We start from the raw sequence: 21825 nt of genomic DNA on the forward strand, positions 1-21825 counted from the left end.
GCTGTGCAGTCACTTGGAAGAATCAGCAAGTTGCAAGCTAAGGGCTCCTGCTCCAGCTTCTAAGCTCCTTCTCTCAAGTGCAGCCCCGAACAATCAAATCCACTGGGAATTCTAAGGATTTTAATATCCAAAGTTCAGTGTTGGGTTCAAAGGGTAGAAGAGAGGCCAGAGATAAAAGCGGCACAATGCACCTGGTTTGTGCTGCCTGTGGGCACGTCAAGGTCCCTAAAGGTGAAGGCTGACGGGGGTGTGGACAGGCAGGGCTTCCTAATACTGCTCTGTAGAAGATGGTAACGTGTCTCTATGGGAATTTTCTTAAACTAACCTGACATTGAGGGAAAAATACCATGAAAAGAAAATTCAAAACAATCAAGTCTACGTAGACAAAGCAGAAAATTAACTGTTATAAAAATGTCATTGGCAATCACTGCTAATCTCAGACCTGAGTCATTTGGTGCCTCCCTGGCATTCTGGAATATTTATTTTGCTAAAGATTTAAGTCAGCTTATATTTAACAAGACCACAATAATCCCCTGTTTTAACTTTTTGAACTTAATCTTGGTTACCCAGTCGCCCACGGAACCTCGTGGGGGGTATTCTGGTAGTTAACCTGCCTTAGCTTATTTTTTTCTAAATTCTCAAGGACAGGGCCAGCTGAATGGGGAGGGGAGCTCTACCTCCCCAGACAGGTGAGGAGATAGAGGGGGAGGGAAGGGAGACCATGAAGGTCCAAGAGGCTGACTGAATGCAAATGAAGCTTCAGTTTCTTTGCTCCCAAACTCCTGCTTTAAAATTAGGTCACAGTCTGGAGTTCTGGGGCTTGCATTTCTGTTTTCTTGTTGCTTTAGATAAGAGCAGAAAAGAAAACAGAAGATGCAGATAGTCTGAGGGCCATAAGCATGATACCAGAGTAATGGCCTAAGCTGTGCTCTCAACTCCAATATGCCCTTCCTAAGAGTTTGCTGGGAGGCTCCAGATGGCCATTTTCATGTTCTGGTTGTCAGAGGCCACCACGGCCCTATGACAGACTCTCGACAGGCTCCATCCCAGTCCCACCTCTTTCTGGGTTGATAGTGAAGAGCTTTTTTTGCATTTTAATTGCTATCACATAAAGATAGCCATGGAATGAGAAATAAGGGCTGCCCAGCCTGTCCTTTTTATGGGTTCAACCACCACTCCTGGTTGAGCTGCAGTCATTTCAGCTAAGGACTCCCAGTCTGTGGGGGCGGGAGGGCAGAATTGGGAGAGCCATCTTGAGACAGGGGATTGGAAATGGTGGTTTTAAAGAAGAAAGGACTTTGGTCTCTTCCAGAAAAGTGTGACAATTTCATCCAAGTCACCATGAAGTCTTTTTGGGGTGCCCACAAGCATTCCACTCCCTTCAGACCTTCCTCCTTTGCTCCCCGACTCCCCCTGAAGCCCTGATGGGGTAGGCAGGCTGCTACTTACGCTGGTGGGGTAGATCGTGGGCAGAGGCAGCAGCAGCAGCGGCACACAGATGACCAAGAGTAGCTTTCTTGCTTGGAGAAGTCCCCGCAGCAAGCCCATGGTGGACCTGTCTGGATCGAGTCCTCGAAGGCCTGCGTTCTCCTCTGTTCCACACCGCTCCAGGAAGACTTCTCACACCGTTCCCGGCTTCCGAGAGTCAGTCCTCATTGGTCCGGTTGAGCAGAAAAGCAGCGTGGCTGTCCCCAGTTTCCACGGAAAGCTGGGCTCCTTGCCTTCTGCCTTAGGTGGGAATGAGCCGCATAGTGTTATGGCCATCGAAAAGGAGCCTGGGTAAGGATTATACACCGGGGCGGTGGGTTCTCTCTCTGGTGTTAACAGGAGGGTGGCCTCATTCTACAGGTCAGCAAAAGCCCTTGCAAGCAATGAACTTGCGGCTGCTGGTCAGCCTTGAAGAATCATTTAAAGCTTTAAAAAAGAAAAATAGTCTCTTTTCTTCTTTCTGGTGACCTGTTTGGGGGCAGCTGCTGTTTTACCTCTGACCTGGCTGACTGTTGGTAAAAATCTGGTAGCCCTTCTCTTAAAGCAGGCACTGGAGTTAGTCTGAGGCACTTTTAGACCTCAGATTGGGTAGGTGGGTTTCTGTCTCTCTCTCAGGACACCTTAACTTTGTTTAATTTTCTTCCCTTCAAATTGGCCCCCTACTTATAGTTTTCCTGGAGTCTGGAAGAATCTCCAAGACATTCCTTTTTGTTTCAGGACTAAAACTAGCCGGAGGCCCACCTTTAACTTTCCTGAACCAATGGGGATGCAGGCACAGGGCAGTGGTTCCACCCAACTTTCAAAGCCTATCAGCAAGTTGAAAGGAATGAGCCAATATCGCATCTGAAGGCGGCCCTTGATTGGTCACAGCAGGGGCCTGCTGATTTGGCAGAACCCAGGCGGCTTTCCGAAGCTTGTTTTTCCATTTCTCCAGCATCCCGGGGTTGGATGTTGGTCAGCACCCTGAGCCCAATCCTGCTTCCCCAGCACTGTTGCGTTTTTTCCAAGTGTGGGACCACCACCTCAGGAAGGTGACACATCTGGTGGCAGGGAGAATATAGACATTAATTCTGGAGAAATGTGTCCTGGACTCCTGACAGGCAAAGTTTGTTTCTTGGACATTGGTGGGGTGGAAGGGTCAGAGCCAGCGGGAAGCATGAGCCTGGAGGAAAGACCCTGGGATGCCTGGGAAAAAGAAAGGCTCCCTCTGCTCTGGAAAAGTTTAGGTGCCGGTGGGAGTGGGGCTCCATGCACCTCTCTGAGTCTCACCAAAAAAGGAAGCAGGAGGTCTTCCTTCAGGAAGCCCCGGTGAGGGACACAGTGCAGAGCCACACTGGCAATGGGAACAGGCTCATCAGTCGTTAGACCTGGAATTTCTCCTGCTTACAGACTTGGAGAAATGGTTAGTCTCTCTCTCTCTCTCTCTCTCTCTCTCTCTCTCTCTCTCTCTCTTCATTTTCAGAAAGGATGTGTAGATTTGTAGCAAGATGAAAAAGAAAATGAGAAAGGAAAGACCGTAACTTCTTCTAAGTGACAGTTCTTGGCAAGATCATGTCTATCTGGGAGCTGCAGAGCCTGAGCTTGGGGACCCATGGTTCATTTGAATTCACAGGGTTTGGGTACCTTGTAAGCTCTGCAGCCATAGCCCTTTGAAGATCCCTGGACTAAAAGTAGAGTTCCCATAGAAGTGGCCTCACAAATGCAGTTCTCCTTGATTTTCAGGGCTAGTGAAACTATGGACAGATCATTGAAGTCATCTAGCTAATGTAAGATGGGTCATGATGTGTCATTGCTACCTGCATGTCAAAGACAGGCTAGCTCAGCTACTACTGGCCTCATTTTTGTGATGGTTTGGAAATGCAGAATAAACAAGACCACATGCCTTTGATGTTTTGGTTACAGACATGAGAGAGATTGGATAATAATAAACAGCTGTAGAAATGAATGTCTCCTGTCAAATCCAGGAGCTGCTTCGAATTCCTCTGTGAGAAAAACTGAGGTAGCAAAGATTCCAGTGAGTTTAGTAATGCGATTGGGCCATTTGTATTACAGCATAGGTGGAATCTGTCAAATAAAACAAAGCAAAGCAAGTGGTGAGGTAAGGCTGGGAGCTCCCCTGGCCTGTCAGTTTTCCACATGAAGAAAACGCTTTCCAGAAAACAGTGTTAGGGGTGCGGGATGGGTTCCCTGTGAAGAAGGTATCTAAAGGAGTCAAACTCTTAAAATATTTTCAGACAGACTCACTCTTTAGGCCAGGATGGCTTGGAACATACTATGTAGCCCAGGCTGACCCCTAACTCATGGGGATCCTCCTGTAGCAGCCTCATGAGTGCTGAGAATAGAGGTGTGACTTACCTTGTTCTGCTAAAGTAGTTGAACTCTTGGGAAAAGTAGAAAAGTTGCCTTGGTGTAGGGAGAACCAGGAAGAAACTTCAAAGGCTATAGAATCAAGGCTTGTCAAGATGGAAACCTTTCAGAGGTCAGTCACACATCAATGTGCAGGGCTGCTGATACGGCTCACTGTCAGAGTACTTGCCCTGTGGGCAGGGGGTCCTGAGTTTGAGCCACACCCCTCAACAAAAAGAAAAAGAAGGCACAAGGCACTGTGAAGATTATGAGCATGAGTGTTTGGATACTTCGACCCAGTGAAGTTTCATGTTTTTAAGCACAAGGAAAGGAGAGGCTACATAGTAAGATGGGCTGGGAAAGTAGGCGACACTACAGAGTCACTTAGCTGCCACTTCATCTTATACATGCATTTGTCTGACTGAGTCTAGATGTGATTCCTCAATTAAGTTCAGGTGAGGCGGCTGGGCAACAGAGTATCAGCTTTGACAGGCTCACTGCTGGGCAACAGAGTATCAGCTTTGACAGGCTGATCATCTCGACACCAGAGATGCAGACGGCTGTGGGCATCCCCGCTGCACAAGGAATTTCCGGACATTATGGAAATGACAGAGAAGGTTCTGTGAGTCACAGACAAGGCTCCCCAGAAAACTTCATCCCCCAAAACGTGACTGTTGTGTGAAGAGTGTGTACTCAGGAGGCAAAACAGGAGAGTCTGTGTCAAACCTGTCTCCTTTGTTTTTCACTGAGCGAAGAGTGGGGCTATTGTTTTTGGGAGGAATTATTTTGTTGGGAAGTAACATAATATTTGATTTTATGTATCAATGATGTCAATGTTACGAAACTCTTTTGTGTGTAAAATTAATCTGTATTTATTCGGACTAAAGTGACATTTAAGAATCTAGGCTACTTTGAAAATGGAGTCTTTGTTTAATCTCTAAAAGGTCATGTCCTTTTTGCATTTTTTTAAACCATTGATTGCTACAAAAATTCAGGTCCCAACTTATGAATATAAAGTGCCTTTAGTTTGTGTGTGAGAGTGGGGTGTGTATATGTATGTGTGCCGTGTGTATGGTGAATGAATTACCATTGATCCCAATGTTCCTTGGAATGATTTTCCTCCTTACACATTCTCGAGTCCCCTCCCCCAAGTTGCTGCTCTTACAGCATGGTAGGCAGCCAGCCCACAGCTGGGTCTTCTACCAGGCACCTGGGCACAAGGATGAATCTGGTGAAGTCTCCAGGTGGAGGCAAAGCTGCCTTGAGGGTTTTGTACAGTAGCTAGGAGCTGAGTTATTGCTGGTCCCCACTCACTCCACATTCAGGAAAACACACAGACTATAGGTTGGCTAGTGGATTACGGGTCCAACTCTGCAAAGTCCAACTGTGTCTGAATGCTGACTTTTGTTATATCTGAAGGAAACAAAGGGAATGGTATGGGTGGGGTGGGATAGACAGAGGGGAGGAGATGGGGAAACTATGAGAGGCTGGAGAGGAGTAAAATGCCAAAATATTTATAACTGGGTCTAACGATTGGAACATCAGAGACAGCAACTATAATAGAAAAAGAGGCAAGGAGAGCAACTGTCAAAGAGAACATGTAACGTGCAAATGAGATGTGCAAACTGAGTAAAAAGCAGCATCAGGGAGATGACTCAGGGGGTAGAAAATTTGCTGGCCATGTGTGAAGACTTGAGTTCAAATCTCCAACACCCCATGTAAAAATCCATATGTGGCTATGAACCTCAGTTACCCTTGCACTGAGGGCTGTAGAGACTGGCGGGGGCAGGTGTTTGCTCGGGTTTCTGGCAGCCAATGTAGCCCAAGTTTAGTGAGAGACCCTATTTCAAGAGAATAAAGCAGAGAGTGAGAGAGCAAGACACCTGACATTTTCCTCTGTTCTCTGTGTGCACAGGAGGGTGCCCTCCCCCACATGCACATCCATACAGTGCACATGTGCACACACACATACACACACACACACACACACACACACACAGAGAGAGAGAGAGAGAGAGAGAGAGAGAGAGAGAGAGAGAGAGAGAGCAAAAACATGAAGAAGAGGGAAGGAGGGAGAAAGTCAGCATTAGAAACTGGATTTGGGAGCTGTGAAGAGAATACTCAGGGTGAGAAAGAGCAGGACTGAGGGTTTATGTTCCAAGCAGGAGAATTTGAGGATGAAACACTTGGTCTGGTGAGAAATCCCGTCTTCCTGCATCTTAGCACTTCTGCAGAGAGATCATGCAGCTAGAACATGCAGGCAAAGCTCATCTGCTGGAAGGTTTTGGCAAAATTCAAAGTCATCATGCTTAAATATCATGCTCAAATATCAGACTTACTGCTGTGAGGGTCCCAGAATCCAGCTGGAGCCCGGGAGGAGAAAGAAGCCAGATCTTTGTGCTGGGGCAAAGCCATCCTGAACACAGTGCTTCGCTCCCCACATCTATGACCTCAGCACAGAAAGTTAAGAAGCCTGGCTTGTTTAGAGCCAGGCCACTCAAGCAGGGGCAAGTGTATGAGTGACAATAAAAAGTGTACTTTAATGACCTGGATGTGAGGGGCCAGCAGGGAACCCTGGGACCCCACACAGGATGAATAGAGCTTGCTTGGATCGTGTGTGTGAGCTGGAGGAGGGGTTTCTAACAGTTCAGCAGACCACAGACACATGGCCCTTCCTGTGGAACCACACAGTTGCTAGATGACAGCAGTCATTTCACAAAGCAGGAATTTGGGGGTTGTCTGCCTCCTTTATTAGAATGTCTCAAATAATTTAGCTATCAAACAAGGGCTGAAGACATTGCACACATACAATTGAAATATCAATCAGCAATTATTTAATATAAATAATGGATAGCTATTAAACAAACATTTTGAAAGTGAAAAATTCAGCATTTGAAAGGAAGCAATCTGTCATCTGAAAGTGACTTTTATCAGGAATGGCCAAATCACTGACAATGCTATGGTACTTTAAGACAAACAAACACAGTGGTGTCACCTCTTTCATTAGGACAGCACTCTGCTTGGCTTCCATGTTCAAATGACAGGGCACTCCCATGGTCCTTCCTATTTCCTCTATCTCAGAATAACTTCAGAAAAGGCATCAAGCCAGGGAGCCGCCATAATACTGATTCTTCTTCACTGGCTTGGGGAAATCCAAATATATCTTTCTTGGCATATTTATTTGAATGTATCTCTGCCTTGTGTTGTATTTATCATAGAACCTGGCAGAAAATGTTCATTCAACGCAGGTCCCTTAGAACCAAAGGAATCTGTCCACCAACCTCTTTCCTGGCCCAGACTCCATCCTCAGTTCTTACTTTTGGGTGTGTGTGTAAGTGCATCTCAGACCTCTGCTCATTACCAGGTAGACCAGTTGGCCTCTGGAGACGTCTTGAAAAGCCCTTTCTTTTAGCTTGGGTAATATTATATCAAGGGTCAGATATGTGTGTCTGGAAGACAAGAGATTGAAGAGTCTGGGATGACTCATTTATCTTTGCTATTCTGTGTGGGCAGTACATACTTTCTTACTTTTGTAAGTAGAGTAGAGGATAAACGTTCTGGAAGACTGTGTGTGCCCACCCCTGCTTCAAGGTCCTAGCATGAACCAGTCTGTTAGGAAGATGCTCTAGGGCCTGAGGACTGCATCAAGTCGTGTCTCAGGGCCTGGAAGAGGCTGGCGAGGGACTGGGCCCAGATGCTCTTCTGGTGCCCGTCAGAGAAGGCTGCTCGATAAGCCGTGTAGGCCAGGGTCAGTGCTACCCTTTCAAAGTCTTCTTTCCTGAGGATCCCAGGGTGGCTGGCCAGGCTGGCACTCAGCCTACGGATGTCTGGGATGCGTTTGGGAATTACACCATTGCAGACTGCGTGGAAGTTCAAGGCTTTCCGCAGGGAGGCCAGCTCCTCATCCTTGATGGAGATCATCAGGTCTGGGCTGATTTCAATTTCAGCCAGCAAGAGCTGTGGGAAAAAGATGTGATAAGGAAAAGCAAAGGCCAGATCTTCTCAAGTATAAACTGACCATCACAGATAAAATTATAACCAGGAGTTGGGAATTTAAAGAATGCAGTGCATTGTGCTGGTGGGTAGTGGGATACAGAGATGTCATATGTCACTGGCTTGCAAGAATAGGGGCTGTATCTACCATCTTCATTCCTGCTTAGCACCACGAAGAACCTGCTAACTACTCCAAGAATAGAAAGACTCCACATCCTAAGTCTTGTTCCCTCTCTGCTCTCCTCTGCCTTCCATGGCACTGCTTGTTATCTTTCTGAATCATTGGTTTGTGACCTTCATCTTCAAGGGTTGGCAGGGCCTGTGCACTGGCAGTTTGCAGCCCAGGGAAGTGTCTGAAAGCTCCTCCCTGGCCTCACCATGCCACAAATGTCCGAGCTGGAAGGGAATTTGGGGGATTACATTTAAACTCCATGTAGCAGTTGAGATTTGGGCTCAGAGACTCTTGGCCAATGGGCTGAAGTTTAAACCTTGAAATTAAAGCTCCAGGTCTCAGCCAAGTGACCTCAATGAGAAGCTAACCCCATGCTGAGGGTAGTGGGGCCTCTAGGGAAGCAGGAGTAAGTGGGAGAAGGGAGCCCATGAGCTAGTACAGGCTTCTAGAAACTTGTATGAGTTAGTGAGGCAGTCAGACAGCAGCTCTGTACAGCAGACAAATCCTCACAGACCCCACTGTGCCTGGGTCCCAGTGTGGCTTTACTCAGACACTATAGATGAGCAATGCCTTAAGCTTTCACTTGGGACCTTCCACTCTGTGCCTGGGTGTGGTGGCAGTGGCACCTATGGGACAAGCCTCACCTCTTGTTATGCCTGGACTGAACTCTGAATACTGTCATTTCTATCAGAAAACATGGAAAGGGCGAGGTGGTCCCAGGAATCCCATGGGTAGGCATAGGCCAGCTTCTATGCCCTCCAGGAATGAGTCTAGGTGTTTGGGTGACTTGGGTTGATGGCCTCCCTCCACTTACCTCATAGAGTAGCTCCACCTCTTCCAGGGAGGACTGTAGGACTGGATTCAGTGGCAGTGACAAGGACCTCTTTGGCCGATGGGCAGCAGGGAACAGTGGAGCTGGAAGTGACAAGAGACTGATTTGTGGGGCTGTCATGCACATGGGCCACCCCTTTCTATTTAACCCTGATGGCAGCCCTCAAGTGTATCTTGAAGGTGGGTGGACCTAAGGTGAGGCGAAGCGACAGACTCTCTTCTCGTGCCTCAGAAAGCTCCGAGCCATGTCAGACTAGGAACTCATCAGAAGCACCCAAGGAACTGAAAAATCTGCCTGTGCTATTTTTGCACTAGGAAATTTAGGTTAAAACAAAGCAGATGAGGCGATGTAGAAAGAGGCAAGCAAAATAGAGTCTACTAATCCCATAACGGAGACTCTAAAACTATTGCCTAACACATGGCACACCCGATTGCTCAAACACAGTCAGTATATAGTTGCTGCACTGCAGCCTTATTGTCGGAGATTGGGAGTTTGGCTAGCCCAGCCATCTGAAGCAGAGATGGCAAGGATCTTTAGCCAGGTGACAAAGGAAAGGAAGCAGGCTGTAGAAGGCCTTCACACTGGGCTCTGGGCCAGCTGGCTGGGAGCTTGGAGCTTCCTCCAGCTGATCCAACAGTGCACTTTCTGCGCCGTCTAAGTCCTCTGGAAGCTGGGAGAAGAGAGGTGGGATACTGGCGGGATGCAGGATCGAAAGCACTAGGCACTGATGGAGAAGTGAAGGAGAAAGCAGAGTATCGTTGGCCATAGGATGACTGTGAAAAACCCCAGTTCTTCAGGACTGGCTCAAACAGCCCCTGCTAGCTGTTCAGTCCCTTTATGCACTGGTCAAAAATTATTGACAAGCCTGTGTCTTGTGGCCCATTGCCACAAGTTTCTCAGGGCCGGGGAATGTGATTTTGTGCTTCCTGTTTGAGTCTGGGCGAGGCGGGTGAAAGCGCTCAGTAGGATGTATGTTTTGCCTCTATCTTCTTTGTAGGAAATGAAACATGGGGACCTGGTGTAGTTCAAGGAGTGAGAAAGCCATTTCTGTGTGTTCGTGTGTGTGCATGTATGTCTACAAATATGTGCTAGTGCACTTGCTTGTGGGGCACAATCAAGAGATTGACATTGGTATGTCTTCCCCAGTCACTTCTTCACCTTAATGTTTTGAGATGAAGTCTCTCAGTGAACCTAGGGCTCCCGGTTTGGCTAGATTGGCTGGCCAGGGAGCCCCAGGGTTCCTGCTGTCCCCATCCCGCAGCTCCGGGGTTACAGGCTCATGCTGCCGTGCCTGGCTTTCACAGGGGTGCTGAGAATTTGAACTCTGGCCTTCATGTTTGTACAACCAGCACCTTACCCTCTGCCCATCTCCCTACTCTTCTTTTCATGAGCCTTTCTTTTACTCCTGCCACGAGGGGCTGAAGGAGACTCAAGCTAGGACTTGAGGGCAACTTCACTCCCCCAATTCTCCTCCCAGAACATCTTTGTGTTTTAAATTTAGTGTCTGAGACTTTCACATGAGCTGTATTTGCATCAGTCCCTCCTCTTTTCCTCCCTCCAGCTCCTCTCACGCTCCTCCCACTCCTTCTCACACTCGTCCTCTCTCACTCCTTAATTATAAGTTATATATATGTACATACATGTATGTACATACATTTATAAACAGAACTTGCTGAGTTCCCTTAGTGCTGTTCATACGTGTTTAGGGTTGACCTCCTGGGGCCAGCTAACCTCCTGCAGGGGTGGTATCATTGCCTCTCCTAGCATTTGCCTGTAGTTCTTCTGTGGGTGGAGCCTTGTGAGAATTCCCCCACTCACACTGGCAGTTGTGTTGTTGTGTTTAACCATGTTTTTGGGATTTCCTGGGTCACATATAGAAAACTCTGTCTCACAGAAGACATCCTATCCTTGTCCTCTGGCTCTTAGAATCTTTCTGTCCCCTCTTTTGAGATGTTCCCTTGAGCCTGAAGTGAAGGGGTTTTGTTGTCTCTCTCTATATATCAGTTTAGTTAATTGTTCTCTGTGTTTTGGCCAGTTGTGGCTTTCTCTAATGGTTTCTAACTGCTTCAAGGAGAATCTTTTTTATACTGGGTGAGATCTAACTTATATGTGAGGATAAGGATATGTGGTTAGAATGCAGTTAGAAAATATACTGGTTCCCTTCTGGGGCCCATGGCCTTACCAGTCACAAGAGGCAGGCCAGGCTTACAGTACTGGGCAGAATTTCTTCCATCTGAGCAGGCCTTACGTCTAATTAGATAGTTGTTGGTTACACCCAAGCCAAAGTGCCACTGTTTCACCTCTAGGAATAGCCTGTCATTCTAGCCTTTGTTACTGTTCATAGGCATAGCTGTAGTTGGGTGGGACTGCTGATTGGTTTTCTCCCTTGGCAGCTTGCACACCCTCTCTGGTCCCACTAGAGACAGTCCTCAGGGAGGAAAAGCCCAGGTCAGTTCCAGCTTAATTCTTCCATGTCCTCTGTCACAGCTTTTTAAAATAAATTATGCATTTTATTTAGAGTATAGTTGTATGCCTGCTTGTCTGCATGTATACCACATGAAGTCAGTATTCAAGGAGGCCAGAAGAGGGTACTGGGTTTTCTGGACTGGAGTTACTGGTAAATGCAGAAGGCAGAATGTGGGCAGAAGCCTACGTTCTAAGCTAGAAGCAAGAGCTCTTAAGTGCTGAACCATTTTTTTCTAGCTCCAGAACATCTTTCCTTGTGGAAAAATTTAAATATGCGCCTATTCTCTCCTCCTTAGTGCTATAGGCAGTAGTCATACTTGTAAAAATAGCCACCCTCCCACAGATGGAGGAGTAGGGCTGGGGCTCTCTGTTCCATCATCATGATCATGAGCAACCTTGGAGTTCCCTAGGGAGGTTACTGTAGTCTTAGGCTGGGCTTGCTCCACTTAGTCCCTTTCCTGAGGACACATCTTTCTTTTATCTTTCTTACCTTAGGGAGCCCCTAGTTCTCAACATTTCCCCATTCAGAACCGAGCATAATGGTGGATGTTGTCATTCCTAGCAGCCATATTCTCGTGCCTAATGATGACACTGGTAGTCTTAGGAGTAGCCTTAGCCCTTCAGACTAGGATGATGGTTGTGTGGAAAGTGTGTGGGGTACACAAATACCTTGTTTTTCCTTTTCGTGTGTGTGTCCGTGTGCGTGCATGCACAGACATGTGGGAGGCTAAAGTTGAGGTTGGGAATATTTCTTGATCACTCTTCCACTTTATTCTCTGAGGCAGGGTTTCCCAGTCAAACCTGGCACTCACAAATACAACTGTCCAGGTGGAGCACAGGTATGTTAAAGATGGGTCCCTCCTTCCTTTTTTCTCCCATTTCCTACACTGCTCCACTTCTTGCCACTGTCACGGCTCATATTTCTACTGCTGCCTTGACCCTGTGCATTGGGTAAGGGCAGGAGGGTAAGGCTGCTGGAGGGTATCTTAATCTAGGCTGGCATCTCAGTGGCTCTACAACCACTTAGATGTGACTGTTAGGCAAGACCTGGAGATACTGGAGGTAGCCAGTGAGAAGTAGCTCCGCCTACCCAGGCAGTGGCAAAACACAGGGGTGAAAATTTAACGTGCGGTTCTCCCCCACCCCCATGCTTTGGTTCATAATGTCGAAGGATGCATCCTGCCAAAAATGCCCGTGGCTTAAACAGATGCTGGCTGTGTCTGAGCTAAACATACGCAAAGAGGCTTTTGTCTCTGCATCGCTGGGTGACAGTCCTGTTTCCCTAGGAATCCTCTCCTGCTTACCCCTGGCACGTAGCTACCTCTGAGGCTTTCTTGTACATTCTGCACACTTAGTGCCTTGCTGGCTCCCGCCCTGCACCCCACCCCCACCCCTGCATGCCTGGAAAGGGCTCTCAGGATTCCCAGCTCCAGGAATAGGAAGTGAGTTTTTCTCATTTCCCGTCAGCTCTGCCTACTGTAAGGCTCAGAAGTCGGGCTCAATAGGAATGACTTAAAAAGAACAACTAGATGTTAAATAAAACAGCAACCCTGATTTATGGGTGCTACTGTGAGCCTTCCATGAACTGTGAGGCCGACCACCATCAAGCTTGGTATCCTCTTCCCACCAGAGGGAAGGGGGAAGAGGGGGGAGAAAATGGAAACACCACATTCCCAGGACCACTGGGTCTCAAACAAGAAAGCTGCTGGAGGCTTTGCTCAGAGTCACAGGCTTTGTGTACATTTTGTGTGTGTGTGGGGGGGGAGTAAGCCTGGCCTACTTGTTTGCTTGCTCTTCTCCCTAGTGCTCCTGACCCAGCCCAATCATGAAGTTTCTCTTTGGGGTGTGACTGTTCTCACGATGGTTACTCCATGCATCTGTCTTGGGGACACCTGGAATTCACCAGTCTCCTTGCTTAGAGTCTGCTGTACAGGCTGGAATGGAGATGAGGACAGAGACTGTCCCTTTCTTCCTGGGCAAATGAGTACCTGTGACATGTCAGACCAACCAGCCCAGAGCAAATGATCTCACTTGCTAAGATCACACACCAGGTGAATCAAGCTACTTTAGAAACTGGCTTCAGAAGCTGGTGACTCATTGATTACAGTGTCCACGACCTCTGCTAAGAAACCCCATTGGCTCTCAGACAGAAGCTGTTAAAGCCTGGTGCTCATGTACTAGCAATAACCCTAGTGCCTCCACTGCGGCCTATCAGCAGACTACGTCTTTCCACGAGTCTACAGAGAGGTACGTCTCCACCTTCTATTTTAGAGATGAAGATGCTTGGTGGTTAAAACCTTGGTCCAGACCTTTCTAGAGATAGCACTGGGAGGCCCCAAAGTCCAATCTCACAGACAGTGGTGGACAATGCTCCTTTTGCCCCAAGACTGGTTGTTCTTCATTTCTGAATAACCATGTGCTTGCTATGAAATGTATCCTTAAATAAGTTACACACACATGGAGGTCAGAGGACAAATTGTGGAAGTCAGTTCTCTCCTTCCATAAGGTAGGCCTCAGGGATTGAACTCAGATCACAAGGCTTTGGTGGCAAGCGCCTTTACCCATGGAGCCACCTCTCAACTCACACCACCTTTCCAGGTCTGCACACCTGCCTGAGTTTGGAGGACACATCACCGAATTAAGTCCTTGTATTTTAAAATCTCAGTCATCCCTGTCACATAGACACTTAGTTTGCTGTCCCTGGGTTTCCTGCCTTCTCCCCTGCTCGTACTTCCTCAGATAGCTTCTTCCCACCTTCAGTTCCTCCCTTGTGCCAGCCACCTGCTTCTTGCACACACCCTCCACCTCCCATTCTGCTGTGGCTGTCACATTCTCTGTGTGTGCATGAGGCCTCCATGAAGACAGAGATCTAGCGACTCAGCCTTTTCTTTCCTCAACCCCTCATTTCCTTCTCTCCCAGCGGATCTTAGGGAGCCACAGACACACAGCTGTGTCTTTCACGTGTTTCCACCTCCTCCTCACCCCGAATGCCCTTTCTTCTCCTGTGCCTGCTTGCCAAGCTATGTGCTTGCAAGCACCTTCTCCTTACCATACTCACTACTACACTGATTTCAACTTCTAGGTTTCCAGGCAGACTCTTCTTCCTGGAGCCTTCTGTGGGGATTTGTAGTTGCTTTCTTCCTTACCTTCACTTGAGCCCGCCATCCTGTCTCCACTCCCTCTCATCTGCAAACGAGCCCAGCCACACAGTCTCTCACACACATACATTCTCCCACAGTCACACACATGTGCTCACACACATGTGCTCACACACATCTCCTATATCATTCCCAGACTTTTCCATCTCCCTCCGATGCTCAGCCACCACCTATGGCTTTCCCTTTCTTTGACCTCCCGTACCAACTAATCATTAGATTCTGGTGATGGCCCTTTCCACACTCATTAGGAACCTACCTATGTCTTGCCATATCCCGACAGCCTCCCAGTCTTTTAACCCTGATCATCACTCCTAATGGTGTCTCTATTCCCACCCCTGACTCCTTCCCTGGTTCTGTTCTACACCCCCCACCCCCGAGGACAAGGGGAAAAAAGCCTTCACATGCAGCAGGTGCTCCAAGATCAGAGTCCCCACCAGCTCTGCACATTTCCCCCTTCTCCCTGGCTCACAGGGCCCTGGCCACAAACAATCTCACTGTTTCCTAAGCACACCGGCCAGCTTTTGTCTCAAGGCCTATCTGTTTCTTCTCCCTGAAATATCTGCCCCCAAGCTTAGTAGCAACTGCAAGACTCCCTCCCTCACCTCTCAGGTCTTTTGTGACTTTCCCCCCAACGGGGCCTTCTGTGACTACCATATTTAGGATGATAAGCCTTTATACACTCTAGCCTCTGCCCTTACTTTATTGCCATCCAACAAATTGCACATTTTCCTTATCCGTGTGCTTGTTTTTGTCCCTCTCACTAGAACATCAGCTCTTTGTGGGATTGCCTGTCTGTAGTGTTCATCACTGTATTCCTAGTATCGGCTGTTGCTGGTACTGTTTGTTGACTGGACAAACGATATATGGATACACACTACCTACTCTGCCACTGAGCCTGGGTCTTCTCAGAGTGCTTTATCAAATCCTCATCTTTGCAAGAGAGGGACTCTATCATCATTTGAAGTTCCCGGTTTGGTCCTGGCTATGAAGAAGTGCTGGCTTTGGTCTGTGCCACCCCCTTTCCTTTCCTGTCAGGAGTCCCTGCTCCAGCTCAGCTAAGATAATGCTGCTCATTTATCTTAGCAGGGCAATTGCTATCTCCTCAAGCTTTATCCTCTGTGGACTCTGGCCTTGAGTGCAGCCAGAAGGCACCTGAAAAGGAAGCTAGCTCATGGTGGAGTCTGACCTTTGACTCTTCATGATCCTTTTTCAAAACTGCCTTCCGTCTTCCTGTTCCCACTGCTCTGTATGGACCCTCCGGTGGAGTCCAGTCAGCCATGTACAACACTGCACCAGAGAGCTTGCTGGAAAGGATGCAGGCTGCAGACCACACCGAGCCAAAGTACAGCAGTGCCGTGAATGAATCCTTGAGGCAGCTCTGGGTGTGGAAGGGAAATGTTCTTGCTTATGAAAGATCTGCCAGATTCTGATGTCACTCACTTTTTGGCTCATGGACCAGCCTTTCGGAAAATTAGTGCTGTTCGGGGAAAGCCACAATCCCAGGGTCTGTACTGGATTCCTACGAGGCAGCGTTGCAGAGGAGCTGCCTTGACTAGAAAGCGCCACACAGGGGCATGGAGCAACGGCAAGGAGAAAAGCGGGAAAGTGGGACTCATCTCAGATGGACATGGGGCCAGATCTACCAAGCCTTCTCACAGGGTGATGTGGGGTTTGCCCCTTCTTGCCCTCACCCTCTAGTTCCTCACCCATGAGTGGTGAGTGGTTACCTGCAGGGGTGCTCAGCAATGGTGCAGAGATCAGCATCAACTCTTGCCAGCCATTACTCTTACCCGGCAGAGCGCCCAAGAGCAAGGACAAACACAACTCAGACACAACAGAAAGTGAGAATCCACTAATCCTCAGGGCTGTCTTCTTTACTAAACTGCTTCATAAATAAATACTTTAGGGGGTGATGTGAGGTCTCAGCAGTGAGGTGCTTGCCACCAAGCCTGACTTGGGAGGAGAGAACTGACGCCTATAAGCTGCCCTCTGACCTCCACAAGTGTGGACACAAGTGTCCATACACAGGCACATGGATTTATATATATACACAAATAAATGTAAAAAACAGACATAGTTATATGCACTTAATAGCAACATAGTTAGGGTTATTGGTTATTATGTATGCACTGTTTAGCTTTTTAGAGTCAGGCAAGACCTCTCCCGTCAAGCATCGCTCTGACAAGACATGGGGCATGCTAGGACACAGGCTGTGTGTGTATGGGCTGGCATCCTCGGGTTGGCCCTGTCAACCACAGCAACCACAGGTGAGTCATGAGACTCCATCCTGCTGGTAGGCAGGGCTGGGCAGTCCTGGATCTTGCTGTGGAGTCTCCGCCCTGGGAGGAATCCTAGAGAGCATTCTGAGGGAGAGGCTGGGAGGGGGGAAGAAGGCCAGGCAGTGGGTGGACTCCTGGGTTTCTTTCCGTATAGAGGAGCATGTGCATGTGCGTGTGTGGGGGGTACAGTTGGGAGGGAGGGTCAGAGTGGAAGAAGACGGTCTCCTAAGCGGGGCTCCCCTCAAACTTTTTAAAGGAATTCATTGAAAGTAAGGTGGCCCTTCAGGGCTGGAGTAAGGGAGAACACCTGTGGGAAACAGCTATTTGTTTTAGTGTGCGTGTATGTGTTCATGTACATATGTCTGTACATGTTCCAATGTGCATGTGTGCATGCGTGTGCAGCAGAGCGCAGCCTTGAGAATGCTGCCCTCATGGTTAGGCTGGGGGGCAGTGAGCTCTGGGATCCTTCTGCGTCAGCCTCAGCAGCGCTAGGATTACAAACACAGGCTGCCATACCCACCTTTTTTTTTTTTTTAAATTTTGTTTTTCTTATTAGTTACATTTTGTTAACTCTGTGTCCCAGTTGTATCCTCCTCCCCAACCCCACACTCCCTCCCTGGTCTCCTCCCTGCCCCTTTCCAAGTCCACTGATTGGGGAGGACCTCCTCCCCCTTCATCTGACCCTGTTTTATCAGGTATCTTCAGGGCTGGCTGCAAAATCCTCCTCTGTGGCCTAACAGGACTGCTCCTCTCCTGGGGGGGTGGGGAGGTCAAAGAGCCTGCCCTTCAGATCCTGTTAGAAATAGTCCTTGTTCCCCTTACTTTGGAAAACTACTTGGTTACTGAGCTACCACGGGCCACATCCGAGCAGAAGTTCTAGGTTATATCCATAGATGGTCCTTGGTTGAGTGTCAGTCTCAGAGAAGACCCTGTGCCCGGCTATATTTGTGTTTTTTTTTTTTTTTTTTTTTTTTTTTTTGAGCAAATCATTTTAATAGCAGCTAATTCTCACTAAGTTCTGGGCTATAGATTGGCCTCTGCATTTGAAAAGTGTTCACTAATTAATTCTGTTTTATAATTTAAATAGTTTTCTTTATTGTTATTATTTATTACAATTCACTTCATATCCCGGCTGTAGCCCCCTCCTTCACCTCCTCCTGGCCCGTCTTCCCATATCCCTCCCTTAGTCTACTGATAGGGGAGGTCCTCCTTCCCTACTATCTGACCCTAGCCTATCAGGTCGCGGCAGGAGTGTCTGGATCCTCTTCCTCTGTGGCCTCATTAGGCCACCTTTCAGGGGTATGTGGGGGGTGATCAAAGAGCTGGAAACTGAGTCCATGTCAGAGTCAGCCCCTGCTTTCCTTCCTAGGGAACCCACAAGGAGACTGAGATGGGCTCCATCTGAGCAAAGGGTCTTGGCCCTCTCCATGCATGGTCCTTGCTTGATTAACCAGTCTCTGCAGGACCACCTGGGCTCAGGGTTGTTGGCTTTGCTTATACCCACCTTTTTCACATGGAACCTGGGGTAACTCAGGTCCTTGTGCTTGCATGGGAAGCATTCTATCAACTGAGCCAATCTAAAAGTGACAAGAATTGTGTCCTTTTGTAATTAGGAAAAAATAATGTTTAAGACGAAGGAAAAATAAAACCTAACTACATGCTAAGAGCCTCAGCTTTTCATTGATGAATAATGTCTTTTTAGTGATAAGTAGCCACTAACATTTATATAGTTCATCATTTTTAAAGTGTAATTTTGAATCTGACCCTCAAATCAACCCTGTGAGGGCAAGTTTTGTGGTTATCAAGATGCTTTCTGCTAACAACACCCTGAGAAATTAGGAGCCTGCCAGAGATCACGAAGCTGGCTCGTTAGAGGAAGAACTGAAATCTCCGAGTCCTTGCAGGAGTGTTTATGAGCCTTGTCACATATCCAGTCATCTCCTGGCTTCCTGACAGTCACTGCCTTAAAACGAGCAGATACCTTTGTGTCCTTCAGCAAATTAAGTTGTGTTCCACTGTGACAAAAACAAGTGACAGAATCCCATTCTAAAATCTTTCTGCTTTCCACCCCCAAGTGCTCCCTTAAATTAAGACTATGCAGGTGATGAGCAGGCAGGTGTGGGTGTGCGTGTCTACGTGTCTACGTGTCTGTCTGTCTGTGTGTGTGTCCATGTCTGTGTCTGTGTGAGAGAAATGTCTGTGTCATTTATATCTCAGCAACACTTATGTCTTGGCTCTATTCGGAGGCCTGGCCAGTCCCTAACAGCATGTTTAAGCACAAAGTGGACAAAATAAATGATAAGTGCCTTCACCCCCTCTCTTCCATTGCAGATGCTTCTTCTCTGCTGCTCAGGCCACTCTTTCCCTCCCCCACATTGTCTCTGAGAAGGAAGGGCATGTCCACGTCACCGTGCCAATCCTCAGCCCATTATCGGTCTCTATAAAGAGCTTCTGGATTGCCACGAGGGAATGCTGTTTTTCCAGGTCTTTCTGGGAACATAAACTCAGATGAGTTTAGGCAGTGGAAAGATTTCCCTTCAGACTGGCACAGGGTAGGGAGCACTCTCGGCTGTTCATTTCCCGATAGTGATAGCTAGCTGGCTTGATATATTCCCAGTGCCTGCCAAGCACAGCAGGACCCAGAATAAAGATACCACCCCTGTTCTGAGAAGTGACATGCCGAGAAGATGTCAGCATGGGAGAAAACCTTTTGTGTATACTCCTTTTTTTCCACGGTGGCATAGTGGAAGTGTCAGGGCTCAAGCACGCTGGTTGAATGCCCCCAATGGCTCTTTTCTCCTTACCTGCCACCACACAGCTCTCCCTACCTGGCTGCCAAAGTGCATCTACAGCAGCCTGGAGAGCTCATTCTTGGCCAGTGTGGCCAAGAGCTCTTTGCTTTAGTCCCGCAGGTAGCAGCCTCCTGCATTCCCTGTGGTCACCATTCCATCACACAGGCAGCAGAATTGGATACCTCCGCTCAGGGGTCTGTCCCAGCAGTAGCAGCTAGCAGGGATATGGAGAGAACCTGTCCCCATCCTCTGAAATGGTCAAGAGTTCTTTCTGGCTCACCAGCAGGATCAACCCTATGGACTCAGCCTCCATCAGGCTCCCAAATCAGCTGCTTTGATGTTTTTCCAGTGTCATTTTCCATCACCTTTTACCAAGAGGGAGCATGCCAGGAAGCGCAGAGCGCTAGCAAAGTTGGCTTATGAAGCAGGGCTTTTAATTCCTTCCTCCCTCTAACTCCACTGCACATCCACAATTCTATTCAAGAAAGATGAATGAGCACCAGAGGAACACAAGAATTGAAACAACTCACCCCTGTTCCACCTGCGGGGAATTGTGGCCTGGGTGCTGGAGAACAGCAGCAGGATCATCAGGGCCTTCCAGGGCATCTTCCAGAAGGGCGAAAAATTGACCTTCTATCCCCCTGGGATCCCAGGAGCTGCAGGTGGGCCCCGTGTCCTTCTCTGTGGGATGACAGAGTTCTCACTGCCTTTTCTTGTCTAGAGAAGCAGCAAGGGCCTCTCCCTGGCTTCACAGGGTGGAGGCGGATGCTGCCTCCTGGGTGGGACAGAAGTTGGTACCTCTCTTAACCTAAGTCTCTCTGGGATTGGGGACTGGGCTTCCACACAGAGGCTCTGTTTTTGAGCACATCTGGAGTGACTCACAGGGCATGTGATCTTTTTGGCAGTGGGCTGGATAAATATAATTTCTGTACTTGAGCTCCATGTGTTGGATGCACCCACTGGAATTTTTCTTTAACAAACAGACCCGCGGAACTTGTTAGAGAGCCTGGCGAGAAGCTGGCTGTTTTCCCTGTCCACACATGCTACTTCAGAGCCAGGACCAAGGGCTGGAGAAAGAGCTGGGAGGTTGCCTGGCAGACAGTGGGGCTGGTGTGGAGCTCAGACTTTCCTGTAGGACAGCACAGTCATTGGAGTACTGGGGTGGAGTGCCTCTGTACCCTTCCCTGGAGGGTGGATCTTGGGGTCTGGTGCTGTTCCTAGGTTCTGGGTAGGTGGGGAGTTAGCAGGTTGTGAGGGGCACAAATGGACAGGTGGCATGGAAAATAGGTATGACCTTGTGAAGCTATGTAGATGACAACTCAGGAGGCTAGGGGTGAGCTCCGGTTCACATCCATGACACTTTTATGAGGTGCTTTCCGTTGCTATAGCAAAATACCTAAGGCTAGATAATTTGTAAAAAAAAGAAGTCTATTTAGCTCATTCTTCGGGAGGGCCAAGAACATGACACTAGCTTCCACATAGTTTTGGTTGGATCTGATGGCAGAAGACACCCCAATGGGGAAGTTTGTGTGGAAGAGATTTCATCGTGATCCAGGAAGCCTTCAGGGACTAGGCTTTCTCTATTTGCAAAACCCTTTCATGGAAACCAACCAGGGGGTCCCGGAGAACTACATTAATGCCTTCCAAGGACAATGTCCCAGTGCCTTACTTTTACCAGGTCTCTCACTCCCTATCTTGGAGGTTCTATTACTTTTTAACCCTGCAACACCAAGGACCAAGTTTGCCACATGACCTGCGGGGCCACGGAACCTCATTGTACTGTGCCCAGATCAGGATCCAAATCTTTTTACATCTTCAAAATGGAAATATATCATCATTTTAAAAGTATTGGGAGATGGCCCAGCTGATAAAGTGCTTGCTATGTAAGCAGGAGGACCTGGGTTTGGTCCCCAGGACTCCTGAAAGAAGCAGGCACAGCAGCACACATTTGTAATCTCTGTGGGAGAGGCAGAGACAAGAGGATCCCTGGGGTCCACTGACCAGCCAGTCAAACTTGTAAGCTCCAGGTTTGGTGTCTTAAAAAGAAGGTGGAGAGTAATTAAGGAAGACACCTGACATTGATCTTATGCACACTTGCTTCTCAATCATGTATGTGCTCAATCATGTATGTATGTATATTTCTCAGCCATGAAAGTGCTGTTGTAGACATACTAACTGTCTTTAACTATGTGCCATTTCTCCTCCTTCTCTGACATCCAGAGGAGAATGGGAATGCTTGAAGAACTTCAGAGGCTCTACCTTTATGGCTTTCTAGCCTGTGGATTTGGTGGCCGAGGCC

General features: G+C 48.1%; 2 protein-coding genes across 2 annotated transcripts in view; both read right to left on the reverse strand.

Moving 5' to 3' along the window:
• The window catches only part of Slc13a4 (solute carrier family 13 member 4), a 44734-nt gene extending 42547 nt beyond the window's left edge, over nucleotides 1–2187 (reverse strand). The window contains exon 1 of the mRNA XM_021653555.2: nucleotides 1450–2187. Coding sequence (XP_021509230.1) covers nucleotides 1450–1548 — 99 coding nt within the window. The 5' untranslated portion in view covers nucleotides 1549–2187. The remainder of the gene's footprint in view (nucleotides 1–1449) is intronic.
• Nucleotides 2188–6561: 4374 nt separating this feature from the next.
• Nucleotides 6562–20376, reverse strand: Fam180a (family with sequence similarity 180 member A). The gene is made up of 3 exons (XM_021653563.2): nucleotides 20057–20376; nucleotides 8814–8914; nucleotides 6562–7791 (listed from the first exon to the last, which is right to left on the reverse strand). Exons 1-3 carry the CDS (start codon nucleotides 20130–20132, stop codon nucleotides 7447–7449), a joined length of 522 nt encoding a protein of 173 aa, XP_021509238.1. The 5' UTR covers nucleotides 20133–20376; the 3' UTR covers nucleotides 6562–7446.
• Nucleotides 20377–21825: the final 1449 nt, after the last annotated feature.

This window comes from Meriones unguiculatus, chromosome 3, assembly GCF_030254825.1.
Source record: "Meriones unguiculatus strain TT.TT164.6M chromosome 3, Bangor_MerUng_6.1, whole genome shotgun sequence".
In the NCBI taxonomy this organism is placed as follows: domain Eukaryota; kingdom Metazoa; phylum Chordata; class Mammalia; order Rodentia; family Muridae; genus Meriones; species Meriones unguiculatus.